The following is a 16314-nucleotide window of genomic DNA, read 5'->3' on the forward strand; positions in this document are numbered from 1 at the left end:
TCCATTTGAATCAAGTTCGTCGCTGCTATGCAAGACTAGATTCTGTACTTTCGTCTGACGGCCATATCTTTCAACTGCACCAGTTAGCATGAAAAGGCATAGAGCTTAGGAGCAAAATCATATTGAACGCCCCTCGTAAATATTTAGCTACTTCCCTCCATCTTCGAAAGTGCCATCGCATCAGTTTCAGCTTAGGAAGTGATACTGACGATTTGTTTACCCCACTCCTGCAATAGCCCCATATAGGGCTGTATTACGTATAAATAAATAAGATAAATAAATATTGTAGTCAGTCAGCCATAGAAGCGCTCTGTCCAGTTGCCTTTGAATAAAACAAAACAAAATAAACAAAGTGCATCGAACACTAGGAAAGTTCAGTGCATGGCTCTTTCTTGCACCGCCGTTCCAGCGAAAAGAGCAGCCCGGCTGTCCTGAATCGAGCCTGTGGTCCAAGCGCTATGGAAGGACTCATCGTGCCTTCCCCTTCTTCACTCCCCGAACGGCCTTCGGCCAACAGAAACCAAGAAGGCGGCCTTCATCGCGTTCGAATTTGAAAGACAAACCTAGAAAAGAGAGCGAATATTGTGGTACATACGAACTGCCTTCCGCATTATGGCTTTCTGTATACGTCCAGGTTTTCGGCTCGCCAGGAATGCCTTTGAGCGTCGGTTGGGGGGTATATATTGGAAGCCTCTGGTTCAAAAGAAGCACCTGGGTCGTGATAACGGTCCCTCGGGGTCGCCCCGCGTTGCCTCCTTGCGAGTCGTGTGTAGGGTCATGTTTCTTTGATCTCAGTTAATTTAATGTCTCATTTATTTCGCGTCTCCAGCCCATACGTTTGGTTCCGGCTGTTTTTTTTTTTTGTTTTTTTTTTTTTTGGGGGGGGGGGCACTTTTTATTCGCTGCATGTAGCGACACGTGGCACAGAAGTGCACCTGGTGTTTCTGTCTTCTCCTTTTCCTTCATTGCTACTTTTTAGCGATGTTATCGCCTCCGTCGGCGCTTGACGCTGATTATTAGAATGCTTTCCTTTATAAAAATGGTCCATATACTGTCTATAGACTTCTTATAGACTCTATTGCCTTCCTATAGATGTTTGCTTTAGTCTATTCACAGTCTATAGACAAAAGTTCATTAAAATTGTATGATCATAAATCTATACATTGTCTATAGACTGTCTATGGGGTTTGTATTGCCTACAGACTAGCCTATAGAACTTTTCTACAGAAAGTCTATAGACTTTGTAGACAAAGGTCTGTGGATAGTCTACAGACTGCCTAATATGTTTTAAGGGTGTATAACGTGTGTAGAGCGAATTCAGAGCTTCTGATCTTCTAGGTTTAACGCGTCCTGCGGGCAGTGAGGTATACGCGCCGGGATGAAATTTACTTCCAGAGTGGTTTGAAGCCGCTGCTTTGAAGAAGCACTTTTGCGGTCCAGTGGGCAGGGCATGTAATGCGAAGGCAGGATAACCTCTGGTCCTTAATGGTAACGGAGTGGATTCCAAGAGAAGGCAGGCGTAGCAGGGGGCGGCAGAAAGTTAGGTGGGCGGATGAGATTAAGAAATTTGCGGGAATATGGTGGCCGCGGCTGGCGAAGGACAGGGTTAATTGGAGAGACATGGGAGAGGCCTTTGCCCTGCAGTGGGCGTAGTCAGGCTGATGATGATGATGATGATGCCGCGTTCCGCTCGCCTTACTCGTTTTGCTTTCGCATGGGGTGAATATGCAGGAAGACGGCAACGTCGCGTAAACAAAGCACGGACCGATCTTGCTCGCTTCCTGTGTTAGAGTCTGGAAGTTTGCTAGTTTTGAGACCGCAACACTAGGCGCATGCGGGTGAAGGTCGCTGACATAGAGCCCATCATGTGGTCAAGGTCAGTTGTCCTACTCCAGTTGGCTATGACCAACTGTCGTTCATATGCAAGCAGTCGTCTTCAAATCAACCTATGCCCTTAGAGTGTGAAGCGCAGCTCCCAAGAGTCGCCGCAGTACCGCTTTCATGTTAATGAGACGACGAATCAAACATGGTGAACTGTGAAGCAGGCACCACAACGCGACCATCCTGTGTCCTGTTCCTCCATCCTGTACTTTCTGGCTCCCTCCCCTCCGTCATGTTTTGTTCGTTTGCCGGTGACCATGAACGAACGCCAAGTCTCCGTGTTGACTGAAACCTCTCCCATTTGCTTTCCGATCTCATCAAAGGCGGATGGGATCATCCCTCGTTCACTAAGTTATACAGATAGATGGACAACAAGGACGTCATGACCGGCACGTGGGTCCGAATAAGAGGTAAAAATCGAGGCGCAGTCTGGTACCCAATTAGAGTTTTCCTCTCTCCTCTTCTCCTGCTGTTGCCAATCTTTCTCTGATTGGTCGACGTAAGCTCCGCCCTACACACTCGGATGACGCTATCCTCATGAAGCTGCCCGCACGCAAGAAATGGATTGCGATTTCTTGTGTGCGATTATCTGTCTGCAATAACCGATTGTGGACATCAAGCAGAAGAATGCAACTGACGAAAGCTACGTGTTGTCTTTTTTTTTTTTTTTAGCTCCTTGGAAGCTTTACTTCGTTCAACTTTCGAAAGAAGGAGATACAGTCAGAGAGGTGTAGATGCGACAACAATCGCCATCGTGCTTGTTCGATGCACGGATGTCTGCCCATATACGGTCCTCCCCAAATTGTACCGGACGCGCCCAGCTTTCCGGCTTTGTAAAGCTTGACATCGAAGACCCGCAGTCTTTCACAACGGCGGGGAAAATGCGTGCACTATGAACTTCAGAACTGAGAACGAAACCTCCGAGACATCGCAGTTTTCGGCACCGTCCTCTCATAAGTTTTGTTAAAAGTCTTGTGACCTCACATGGAGCGATGGAATATGGATCGTCGAAAACAAAGCCACTTTTTGGAAGAACGGACCGGGAGAAAAATGTAGCGATTATTTAAGAATGAAGACGTTGGTTCCAGAGTAAAGATCTGACTAGACCAGACGTTTTCCGTACTCTCCTAGGCCAGGCAGGGACTTGACACTCGTAATAAATAAAAGAAGTGGAAAAACTGACTCAAAAATGCAAACCAGCGCATAATTTAACTCTACATATGCTTTTTAACACCATTTATTCTCAAAAAGCGATATGTGCACCCTGCGCACTGAATGGACTAAGTTTCATCAAATTTAATCTCGACATCGGCAGTCGTGGCACGGCTTAAAATGAAAATTATACTCGATGCATTAATTTGCCCGCATATGCATTGCCTCAGAGAGTGCTAGCTGTCTGCACCCTGAGGTTGTATAAAAGTTTTGTTATGGTCACTAATATTGCTTATAGGGCCAAGTAGTACTTAGAGGATTCCGGACGCTTTGATTATGTAGCCGCAAAGCCGGTTCCAGATATCGCGGCGTTTGCCTGCGTAAGCAGAGCAGCTGCATGCAGGCAATATCTTCGTTCCGGTAGTCACGACACAAATATGACCAACCGCGAAATTAACTAGACGCAGGAATTTGCCCACACAAGTCCACCTCACAGGATGCAGGAGAATGCAGGAGTCCTTTGACATGCATGACTTGTGCACTTCACGAGAAGAAAAGAAAGAAAAAAAGCTTAACCAAGAAAAATTTGCAGGTCGCTTTAAAAACTTTGTGCCGTATTTCTTGGTTAGCGATTACATCGCTGCAACTTTAGATGAAAAAAAAAATAAGGCAAAAGGTTAAATTTTGACGTCTACTTCCCTCTACCGCAGTGCTGGAAAGAACGGGGTGCTTCTGAGTAAAATAATTATTTTTCGGTTGCAGAATACGAACATGAAGGCGCAGCTTGGAAGAGCGCGTGAACAGATTGGTATTGAGTAACTGCGTCTGCAAATTACGTATTCTGAGTCCAGCTCAAAGGAGTCGCGGCCATGTTGCGCTAACGCATCACTTTTATCTGCTCGCTTTTCAACAAGTACCGCTGCGGGCAGTCGGAGTGATTGCGTCAGAGCCCCGGGATAGGAAGAATAACGCAAGTTTAAAATTTGTTCCTATCAGCGTTTCGAATTGAAATAAATCTCATTACATTGGCGTGATGACCCCTTTTAAGAGCTCGGAGGTCAGTGGAACCGGGTCGACCGCATTGTGCCCGTTCTGGGTTTTTACGGAACATGTGCGTCGCGCTTTATTATGCAATGGCGATTCCTGTTTCGGAGTGAAAAAAAAAGAACGAAGGACAGAAAACACACCATGGAACAGGGCTAAAGCGGCTAGCACTCGACTGTGAGTTTAGGCGCATGTGACGCATCTTTCTTGGCAGCGACGTATTATGAGAAGCGATCGTAAAGTACTGGGCGAAATCCCTCGCAGCGCTATAACAGAGAGTGTACTCCGCTAAAATGGCACCGTATATTATGCGCTGCGCATGCATAAAACATTGGCGATAACCCCGTTGCTCGATCCCGTAATTTAGACCTCACGCATGAAGTTATGTCGTATTGTGCTGATCGTGCTTCGTGCATATTCGCCTAAATTCGGAGTATATAAAATTTGTTTCGTTTTTTTTTTGCTCGTTTTACGGTTGCAGACTTAAATTATTGTTGGAGAATTACTACCGCAATACTTTATTGCTTTCTTTTATTTCTTATAAAAAATTAGATGTCGCTGTTCTCATCTATTTCTTGGTTTCGTTATTGTCCCTTGAGAGTTTAATGCACGATATTCATAAATTGGCTGAGACGTTACGTTGACGCACTGCAAATATGAAGCAATTTGAAAGCAAAAGGCTGATGTGCACACACACACACGCACATACATACACACGCGCAGCCACGCACGCACGCCAACAGTTGGTCTTTTGGGGTTCCCTTTTAAAGTACAACAAAAACTAACCATGCATGCAAGTTACTTTTGCAGTGATTTTGCTCGCAACGCTGAGGAAAAAAAATTGCGCTTTTAATTCAAGCGCTTGAAGTTTCTTTCCGGCTTTACGTATTCACAACATAACTTGTTTTGAGTCCATATGCAACAAGCCCTCTTCGTCCCAAGAGTTTTCTCTCCGGTCTCGCTGTCTACTCGTTATACCATGAATGGTCGTACGGCCTTGATCAGAAGTACTGAAGCCACGTAGCGCACAGCAGCGGTTTTCAATGTGGTTTGTAATCGAACCGTCCGGTTAGCGCTGAGCTGTCCAAGGCTTCAAATAGTGACAACGGCTGTCTTACTCAGGACTACTGGGGGCGCATCGAAGCGTTTATCGCAAAGCTAAGCAACAGCTGCGGCCACACGTTCAGTGGCCTGCCTACTTTCGCCTAAGACTGTGCACACGCCTGAAAAATTTCAGCTCTTCATTTTAAAGTTTTCTATCTCTGAGCAAGTCTAGAAGTTGTCTCCTTGCGAACCTTCTCCAAGCTGGCTGAAAAACTCTAATCTGTAGTCGTGTCCTGACGCAAGCGTTCGTCTCCGTTTCTCGCAGGAGCAACATCGTGCTACGTCCATACAGCCGTAGCCGAAGCCGCAGCCACAGCCGTAGTCACAACCACAGCCACAGCCATAGCCGCGCAAGCAGGCGGCGGCCCAATGAGGAGCCCCGCCGTGCGTAGCCGGGGTGTTCATCCATGAATCCGCTCTACAGCGTCCTCACCAACTTCCAGCAGCAGCCTGTCACCAGCCACCGAATACTGGTCAGTTGATCTCTCTCTCTCTCTCGCTAACATCACTACAAACAAGCAGTACTGTAATTGCGGTGCTTGATGTATGGCTGTGTTTGGTTTATATGCACTCAGCGTTTCAGTGGGCACTGTCGTCATAAACATCGCAGTGTTCCATAAACGCACGACATTCGAAACGCCTCTAGAAGCAACCTTGCAGTACCGAACACAATCTAACCTCAGTTATCTTACGGTAGTCTATATAAGGATTCCCAGAGAGAAACGGGTCTAAGGAGTCGACAGGCTTAATCTTGCGTTACAGGGCACTACGAGGAATTGCATTTGTGCAGTTCATTATTCTTGTATTTTTTTGTGTGTTTTTATGTGTGAAACAAATAAGTACCAAAATCTTGGACTTTCGGCTTTAGACGAATGCTTAATTTTCTTCTTTTTTTTTTCAATTCTGATTCGCGGAAACCAAGCAAGAAGTTTCCGCGGAAGCTCTCGGTGCGAACAGGAAATTGCGAGAAACGTTCTAGAGAGGAAGAGTAAAGATAAGGAGAGTCAACAACGCCTCGGGCTACAGGGTAAACAATACTGTTTGTTTTCTCTGAAGCAATATGATTTGGAGGAAGCGTACATTTTTTATAATATTTTTGCGCAATAGGTGATTTAAGTGCGTATATATTATGGTTTTCCACGAACCTTCGAAGCGATTTGTTGGAGCAAAAATATGATGGTGAATCGTGACTGATACGACGTTCGGGGGGGGGGGGGGGGGGGGGGGGGACGAGGAAAACACGAAAGCGCTTCCTGTGTACTCGTTGATCAAATCTAAAAGTTTATAGTTTATAAAAAAAAATATGCATTTTTCGAGGTGACGCAACTCACGAAGCTTTCGGCGCTGAGTGGAAGCGCCAGAATCAAATCCCGGGCTCGCCGGGAGCAACCAAGCAGAACATTTTTTCGCTTCAGGACTTTCTCGTCATCTCGCCACAGTTCAACACCGGGCTGACAAGATATTCAGGTTTAAAATCATATTCCGTGTCTCAGCCTGCGGACAGCGTTTCTTGCGTTTAACTTGGCACTCGCTTGCTGTGTGTGGTTGTACTGTGCAGTCTGGAAAATTATCGCTTCCTGGAAGTGACTGAGCTTTCGAGTGTACTGAATTCCGGGCACGTTCTTTGTATCACCCTCTTCCGTGCTGCCACACGCATACAAAAGCAGGTGACTCATTCATGAAAACTCGAACCGCTATGAAGCAATACTGGTTTCCTTCACTACCTTCACTACTGGGAAAAGAAAAGACTTTAGATTTTTTTTCCCATTTGAACTCCCAGCTCTGTTAGCATAGGCACCACCTTTACACAGACCTTATTTGTATTGTATTTTTAGCGTCACATAGAACAATTTCTCAAGAAATACGTATGAATAACGTGTTCGGCATGTCGGTCTATGCCACGCAGCAATTCACGAGGTGTATGTTCAGAAAGAGGTACCACCTTCGATGCATTTTTGTCTTTGGGAGACTGTGTAGAGCGCCGACGTGTCATCTTCCAGTGCCCAGGAAAACACCTTCAAGGTGTCAACATGTTTACTCGGACTATTACAAAAAATGTTCAAAATTTCAACTCTTTACCGGTTATTTTCAAAAAGCAGGTTTAAAGGACTCATGGTACGGTGCCATGCTGGCGTCCATCTCTATTTCAGCAATTCGTTAGTCGTTGTTCAAAAATTAGTTTGCAAACATTAAGTATTTAATTCGCACAAATGTTTACTGACCAGTTTCATCACAGTTTCAAATAGCCCAACCGTGAAACGCAATTGGCAAACAGATGAACTGCAGGCGAAGACACTTAAAGCAATTCTTTTGTTGTTGTTCACGAAGAGGCATCTCTGTAACAGTTAGAAGGAACAACCAGCAGACTCCTTGTTGTTAGCCGTTGCATGTAAACTGAACGTTTAAGGGATTAAATAAAAGAAAACGGCGACAAACAAATCTCAGCACACAAAAACATGCAGACCTAAATGAACGCACAATACAAGAACAGTTTTGATGCATTCATGTTGCTCGGCGGTGGTCGTGGTGAACATGTTACTTGGTGAATGCATCAATATCCCCGCATACGTCTTAGTACAGGAAAATTCTATACAGGCTGAGAAGATAGATCTATACCCTCTGGATGGTAAATGATGCTGATTTGCATTGGCGCGACTGAGCCACGTTATGGAGGATGTCATTGTTTGACATAGAACATGCCGTTATTTTAGACTTAGGCATGGGAGGCTGCACGTCCGCACAGCAATCTCTTCAGATAAGAATTGCTTTCGCGCTTAGAAAATCTTTCTTGGGTGCTCGGTACGCTTTTTTTATGGGTGGCCAGCTGAAGGTTGTTAAGACACAAGCATTTCCGTCGACACGTTTATGCGGTAAAGAACGCTATTCTATCCAATCCCGCCATTTTACAGCGAGTGCTGTTTTATGAAGAATATTTCATGTGGTCACACGCGTGGCCCGTGGTGAGTGGGAGCACAGCTGGTATGACGTCATCGCCAAGCGCCGAGGAGCAGCAGGTGGTAGAGCCAAGGTCAGCCGCATATGTAGCAGGGCAAATGGAAAGTCGCTATGCTTAGCTCTATCAATTTTTTACTTGTTTTGGTTGTTAGCAGTTGCATGTGAACTGAACATGCTGCTCTGCGTATGGATGGTGAAGCCTCCTAGAGCAGCAACAAGTGCACAAAAGCCAGGTAAGGGACTGGAAAGGGCAGCGCAACGGGACGCCTGTAAGCATCGTTGAATCCAGCCCCCGAAATCTGCTCTCCCCACTCCCTCCCCTCCTCCCTCCCTTGTCCTGGTCCATGGCAACCATGGCTATAGGCACACACGTTGTGCAGAGTGCATGCCTGAGAAAAACGGCAGTTCTGTGTGCAATTATCGTCTGCACTGAATTTACATGAAGAATTAGCGCGAATAGTCGCGAATTATCATGCCTCCGCGCACTATACCGCAAGTATCGAACCCCGTGCACAATTACACGGGCGGGAAATAAAGAATCTAGTAAAACACAAGCTCTCGTACCAACTCAGGCCTTTCTCATTGTTCAGCTCTTTGGCAACGTAATTATCCCCAGGGCGCCGCGGAAACGCTGCGAAAGCACGCGCTACTATCCATGCTGCCCAGCAAAGAACCAAAGCATTCGCGCGAGCGCCATGACCACGATCTGAATGCTTGCTCAGCGGTAAACAACGTTCGCGCTTCACGCATTAGCCCCTGGGCGCCCTTCGCTTAAACCACCGCAGGACTCGTTTGCATAGCCATTGCTGAAAGAACAATTGCTGTTCTCTATAGCCCCAATTCTGTAACGGAAGGGAACACGGCGGAGGCGACGTGCGCCATTTTCCCCGAGGTAATTTTACGGAAAGCCCGTCGTCATTTAATGTTGCCGCTTTCTTTTGCGCGATATGACTCACCATCCCCTGGAAAGCCTCTTCTTCCGCGTGCGCTTTGTCGCTCCTGAAGGAAGGAGCTGGCTCGTTTCGCGGTGGATAGCATATATGCACGACTCGGCCATCGTGTTCCGGGAGAGCCCCCAAGGCTATAATAAACCGGCTGTGGCCCCGCTGCTGTATGGGGCCATTTTGAAAGCTTCAATTCTTTCCTCGCAAGTTTGAATTTCATTACCATCCCCTTTCGTTGCGGCAAAAGTGCCGACGACCGCGGTCGGCATACAGACAGGGAAAAGACCCGCCAGGGAATCCCGGGCGAAGTCACACTGCGTCGAACTTGGAAAGAGTGGCGAGCGATTTCCACGCTTTTGTTCCCACCTTTGCCTTCCCATCCCTTCGCCCTCGTTTCTTTGTGCGTGCGTGCGTGCGTGTGTGTGTGTGTGTGCGCGTGTGTGTGCGTGTGCGTGTGTGTGTGTGTGTGTGTGTGTGTGTGTGTGTGTGTGTGTGTGTGTGTGTGTGTGTGTGTGTGTGTGTGTGTGTGTGTGTGTGTGTGTGTGTGTGTGTGTGTGTGTGTGTGTGTGTGTGTGTGTGTGTGTGTGTGTGTGTGTGTGTGTGTGTGTGTGTGTGTGTGTGTGTGTGTGTGTGTGTGTGTGTGTGTGTGTGTGTGTGTGTGTGTGTGTGTGTGTGTGTGTGTGTGTGTGTGTGTGTGTGTGTGTGTGTGTGTGTGTGTGTGTGTGTGTGTGTGTGTGTGTGTGTGTGTGTGTGTGTGTGTGTGTGTGTGTGTGTGTGTGTGTGTGTGTGTGTGTGTGTGTGTGTGTGTGTGTGTGTGTGTGTGTGTGTGTGTGTGTGTGTGTGTGTGTGTGTGTGTGTGTGTGTGTGTGTGTGTGTGTGTGTGTGTGTGTGTGTGTGTGTGTGTGTGTGTGTGTGTGTGTGTGTGTGTGTGTGTGTGTGTGTGTGTGTGTGTGTGTGTGTGTGTGTGTGTGTGTGTGTGTGTGTGTGTGTGTGCCTTTTGCTTGCAAGCTGTCGAAAGAAAAACGACAGGGCTAGCATAAAAGAATAGAAAAACACTAGCATGGGTTAGTGCGCAAACTCGATTTACGCAATCCACCTAAAATCAGGAAGGTGACTTCTGCGGAGAATGCAGATGCGAGGAAAAGAGCACGGGGCAGCAAAGTCAGGTGAAGAGATGGTCAATAAATTTCCGGTTATATGTATGGGCGGTACAGGACAGGACTATCAGGACATGAATGTAAAAGGCATTTGCTTTGCGGCGAACGTAACAAGCATGATGGTGGTGACTATGATGACTGTAATAATGATGTTGACAATTATTACGGTATTCGTGATCTACTGCGCACTACGAGCATGCTTTACTTCATTGGCCGGTGCATGAACGTAACTGTAAGGTCACGTATCTGTGACTGCGAAGGCCAGTATTCACCTTTTATTGCGAAAGCACTTACACGCTCACCAACGCCGACCGAGAACCACGTCACCGTATGTTCACAGTGCGTTCACCGTACATTCACCGTACGAACCTCCGTTCACAGTACTTACGAACTTGTGCCGTTGCCTAGCGACCCGAGTTACTAACCGAGGTTGCTCGGGTAAGTTCAGGTAGTAATTCGGGTAAGCTCGGAGGAGCGTCGCGGCAGCTGCGCGACTGGTTGCTCGGCAAGAGCGACATGGGTCGCACAATTCCTCCCGGTGGCTGTGATAGAAACAGCCATCTGCAGTGCAGTGGCGCATCTCTACCCCGCTGCGCCACTGCGCCGGTAGTGGTACGAGGGCTCGCCACCATCTATGAATGTTAAGTAGACAGTGACCAGTTCTGCTTATATACGGGCAATAACCAACTAAAAATATCACGCCATACACTTAAGGCGAATTTAAGGTGCCCCCTCCGATTGAAGAATGAACTCCTGATTTCGCAGGTCTACTAGGTTAAACTACGTTAAACCCCTACCAAATTTGTCTTTCCGTTATGATTCCTGCACCCAAAGAAAATGTGTTAGGGGAACCGCCATGGTGCAATTGCTGAGTAATAATTTTAGTTATTGAGTAATCAAGCACACGTGAACATTGCGATAACAAAACCTTTAAAGGTCCTGGCGCACGCAGCCACATCCACGGTGCAAATGCACTTAGTATTAGCCTGCTGCGCCTTCTCATCTCCTCCACAAATAATCTGAGCAAATCTAAGCGCTTCAATTCCTATAAGAAGCAAGTGTGCTTGTAGTTTGCGCCAGTAGCCAAACAACAATAACTTCTTTATAGTTTGATGCATTACTGGCCTCTGAGTAGAATCACCATAATTCGCGTGACCAACATTTGCCGTACCGTGCCTTTGTAGCATTATTGCTAAATTAGCATTTGGCCTCACTTGGCTTCTGCGGGAGAGGTAAATATTGTCTCTAAGCTTTTTTCAATGCTAAGTTTATAAATCTGCTTCTCCTACAAAATCCTTTGCACTGCAAAGAAGCAAGAAGCAGCAATGCAGCGACCGACCGCTTTTTATTTCCCTAATCAAGGGCCTCTTCGTACGCAGCACCGTTCTTGTGGCCGATCATCTCCAATCATTGTGTTCTTACGTTGGCAACAAGCCAAGAAAGAAGCGATGACACGATGCGAATCGAACCATAAAGCCAGTTTCGCACTCAGCTTCTTTTTTTTTTCTTCAGTAACGTTTTCATCGTCGCGTGTACGCCCGATATCGCATGACCGAGCTCATCTGGTGGCGACGATCTTCCCCCAATAATATCAGGTTGCACGGTTCGGCAACATATATGCAGGAAGCGTTTCCACTTTTGAGCCAAGAGCCCTCATTTAGATTAGATCCAAGGTCCGTTCTTTTTTTTTTTTTTTGTCGGTTTTTGCCCGCTTTCGGAGAGCTACCGTTTGCCTTCACTGGAGTACCGCTTAAGAAAGATTTGTGAGTCCGATGCGTGGGAGATTGTTGCGCCGCAACTTAGCGGGCTTCCGCTCAGCACGCTTTAGCGGCACACTCCGGCGATGCCAGAACGCGGGAGAAAAGGGGAAAAAAAAACTTAAAAGTTCACCCGAATGAAACAGAACAGAGCCTCCCCTGACTCGTACTACTCGCGTAACACTGATATATATATAATCCGTTTTGTCTCGGCCAATATCTCCCCTCTCTGCTGCCAAGAGGGCAAGGGACCCTCAAAGACTTCTTGTCGGTGTCCGGAATACCCAAGTCGCCCACTAGGAGATAGCTTTGCTGCTATGCGTTCATTTTCCGCGGAGGCCGCTGCTTCAGGCTGGTCACGCGCGCTACCCGGCGAGCTGTGTTCACAACGGCCGACTCCCCTCGGTGAGCGGCAGTCCGCAGCCCTGCGTGGGGGCCGTTGCTTTTTCGCGAACAATTCAGCTTCATTGGGGCGTTTCTGCTCCTCCGGGACCTCCGGCTCAGTGATGTCTTGCTGTTTATTGATTCCCGGTCAGTGTGTGAGTGGGACAACAGCTGTGCTCTCATGCCTTTTGGTTTTACGTTCGATTCTTTTTGCTGACATAAAACAGTGATACAGATATCCAGCACGATCATGTCACAGACGCCTGGGAACGCGGTGTGCTATGTGGCCCACCCGCTTTTTGCTGCTGTTTGTGCTTGCGAACGAAGTTAATTATACAAGACAAATGTAGTTATTAACTTGAGTGAGTGAGTGAGTGAGTGAGTGAGTGAGTGAGTGAGTGAGTGAGTGAGTGAGTGAGTGAGTGAGTGAGTGAGTGAGTGAGTGAGTGAGTGAGTGAGTGAGTGAGTGAGTGAGTGAGTGAGTGAGTGAGTGAGTGAGTGAGTGAGTGAGTGAGTGAGTGAGTGAGTGAGTGAGTGAGTGAGTGAGTGAGTGAGTGAGTGAGTGAGTGAGTGAGTGAGTGAGTGAGTGAGTGAGTGAGTGAGTGAGTGAGTGAGTGAGTGAGTGAGTGAGTGAGTGAGTGAGTGAGTGAGTGAGTGAGTGAGTGAGTGAGTGAGTGAGTGAGTGAGTGAGTGAGTGAGTGAGTGAGTGAGTGAGTGAGTGAGTGAGTGAGTGAGTGAGTGAGTGAGTGAGTGAGTGAGTGAGTGAGTGAGTGAGTGAGTGAGTGAGTGAGTGAGTGAGTGAGTGAGTGAGTGAGTGAGTGAGTGAGTGAGTGAGTGAGTGAGTGAGTGACAGTTTACATTTCTAAAAAGTAGCAGACTTACGACAAATATCGAATGTTCTTGTCTCTGCTTTTGAGTGATTTGTCGCTCGGCATGCTTCTTCAACGCTGCGCCGAAAGTGTACAACACAATCTGAGACGAGGGTAGCGAAGAAGAGGAACTGAGCGCTGAAGTACTTCGCAGTGTTTCCTATTTGCACTCCAAATAGGCGGCGAGTAACAACGCCGAAACCATGAAGACTAACACGCTTTATCGTCGTTGCAACTTCACGCCCGTATTGCCCAGCTTGTGTATCGCACATTGTAACATTGCAGCCAGGAGTATGTGCACTGTTGGCTGCGAGTGCGAACGACAGGTGTTTGCCAAGAGAGCGTGCAATATAACTTTACTGCTTTCTGAGCAACGTTACGTTACATGTTCCTCTGCGCTCTAGGCATTGTCTGCTCACTTTAGCTGAGCACCAAGCCGTAGAAAACTAATCCTGAAATGGCAATTCAGTGACAGCCCTCGCAGCATTCCAACGGCGGTGTAAAAAAAAAAGATAAAAGCTTGCCCATTAGCGGGAAAACAAGAACGTGGAGGGAAGGCTGGGCCCGAATAACAGGAACGACCGAGGTATATGTCTGTTCGTCTGCACTTTGCTACAGAGCTCCATCGCCTCCCTACAGCTTCTGCTTCCCTGTCGTTTTTTTTTTTTTTTAGCTTCTGCACGCCCGTGAAGCCGGAAGAACATTAGGACGGTGGAACTCTCAAATTATTATCCGGGGTTCTGCTTCGATATTGAGTCGCCGGGAAAGCTCCTGGAGCATCAGCAGCTCAGGAAACCAATGTACGGGGCAATCTATCTCTCTTCACAGGGTGTGCCACTCTGACATGTTGCCGCTATTACGTTCGTCCCACTGACACATTTCCTCTGCTTCGGCTTCCTCCTGAAACGCTGGCGAAAGAAAACAGAAAAAGGTTACAAGCAGTATTAAACGACATCAAAAAAGAGCAAGCAGTGATGCACGTGTCAGTACAAAACAAAGCCGTGCGAGGGGATAGCTTCATTGGTGCCCCGCTAGGCCTAGTTTTCATTATATCTCACTCACGCTATCAGTCTGTCTACCTGCTCCATCTTTTACCTTTTTCGTTTAGTTCTTGTTTTTCTGGGGACCCGGGCCCCTGGATTTCCAACGCGTTAAGTGCAGACAGCGAAGTCTCAAACATAGTGTATTACGCTGTCTCGCAGCCGATGATGACCGCGCCACTCGAATGTTTTGTTTGTTTGTTTTTTCGAGCGGAGAGGTACAACGATAAATAAACCGGCGAGAAATTGTTTCGGAGAAGAATTGCGAACCGCCGGTGTTATTAAACAGAAGAGCCGCTCCAAAACGTCTGGCCTGGCCTGGCGCTTTTTTTCTCCTGTTTCTTTTTTTTTTTTCTTTGAATAAAAAAAAAATCTCATTTTTTTTTGCGTTGTTTTGCCGTGGCTAGAAAATGCTTGCTTTCTGAAGTCTGTGAAGTTTGTTAATTCTTTGCTGCACCAGAGAGGGAGTCGCGAGATTAAATATTCTAACATCGACGTCTTCAGCTGGGCTCTTCTCACTCCTAAGCATCTGAGCCGCTCTCCGTCGTCTCAGCATCTCCATGGTTACCACGATCGATGAGAACTAGTTTGTTTCCTTACAGTCGTCGCGTATAAGTCGCTAGCTTGCCTGGCACACGCAGCTATCGTTCCATAGACACTTCTTTCTGAGACTAATAATGCTCTAAAAACAATAAGAAACATCTGTTCAGCACTAATGACGGTGCCTATGAGGCGGTCATCTTGTTTTTATCGAGCTCTGTTCGGATTTTCCTCACAAGGAGCAGGAGTAAAAGTGGTTTCATAGATCTTGGACAAAGAGCCCAACTGTACCAGCCAGAGCTGCAAAATGTAGGAAGATGTACAACGAAATATAGCATATTTGGAGCTCCAATTAGTGAAATGTTTTTGAAGGTGCATAAAGTGAAAGTCAGTGGGCGATATACCCTCGGCAGAGCGAACATTTAGCAGCACCGGGTAGCTCTAAAACGAAATCGGTAATGCAGCCTGCAATGGGGGGGGGGGGGGGGGGGGGGGAGATATGCGGGTAGCTAATCAGTGTAGCGTCGCCGTAGAACTCAGTACTGCGAAATAAAGTGACACTCTAGCCCAAGCAGAATACGTCTGCAGAGTACGCGTTAGCGTGACCACCGATTATCTCAGCTGAAGGCGGGAGAAGAGATGGAGATAAACAACACGCTTTCATTTCATTTTTTCATTTAATTTTATTACCTTAAAGGCCCCTTAAAAGAGGTGTTACCTAAGGGGTGGAAAGAATAAAAGCACAAATTCACAATAACAGGAAAGTTTCTACATTATCAGTGAAAAGACTTGGGGAAGTGATGATGGCAACGTTGTTTGGAACGCCGATCCAGTCTGCGGCTGCACGAGGAAAGAAGGAATTAGAAAAAGTGACGGTGCGTGATGTGGACGGGCAACTTGTAGGTGATGGCTGGTGCGGTGAGATATGCGTGCGGGTGGAAGAATATAAGGTGCGATGTGCATAGGGCTGTGGAAGAATTTGTGAAATAAAGACATGCTGGCAATGCGATGGCGGAGCGATAAGGGTGATAATCCGGATGCTGTCTTTAAGGACGAAACACTGATGTCATACGAGTAGGATGAATGAATGAAACGAGCAGCGCGATTCTGAACAGATTCGAGGGCATTGATGAGATATGCTTGATGAGGATTCCAGATGGGCGACGCAAATTCTAGTTTGGACCTCACGAATGATTTATAAGCTAATAACTTGACATGATGGGGAGCATGATGAAGATGGCGCTTTAGGAAACCGAACGTCTTGTTTGCGGACGATATTATATTAGTAACATGCAGGCTCCAAGAAAGATCGCTAGAAATAGTTATGCCTAGATACTTGTATAACTGAACTAGTTGTACGGGAACTTCAGATATTATGTAAGAGAAGGTTAGAGGATTAAAAAAAAAAGCTTAGAATTCCTGTACTGAGCCTTTCCTGTGCTTTGGCTCCTGAATGCACATTGTTTCCCTTTATATTTGCCTGAATA

At 46.9% G+C, this 16314-nt stretch overlaps 1 protein-coding gene across 4 annotated transcripts in view; it reads left to right on the top strand.

The window, feature by feature from the left end:
- LOC149371319 (dopamine receptor 1-like) overlaps positions 1–16314 on the top strand; it is a 385861-nt gene that overhangs the window by 362963 nt on the left and 6584 nt on the right. For all 4 annotated transcript variants that reach the window (XM_089565238.1, XM_089565247.1, XM_089565240.1 and 1 more), the window contains one exon: positions 5447–5654. In XM_089565238.1, the coding sequence (XP_089421364.1) occupies positions 5589–5654 (66 nt within the window). In that variant the 5' untranslated portion in view covers positions 5447–5588. The remainder of the gene's footprint in view (positions 1–5446; positions 5655–16314) is intronic.

The sequence above is a fragment of the Amblyomma mixtum genome, chromosome 1, assembly GCF_055824585.1.
Source record: "Amblyomma mixtum isolate Tamu chromosome 1, ASM5582458v1, whole genome shotgun sequence".
NCBI lineage: Eukaryota > Metazoa > Arthropoda > Arachnida > Ixodida > Ixodidae > Amblyomma > Amblyomma mixtum.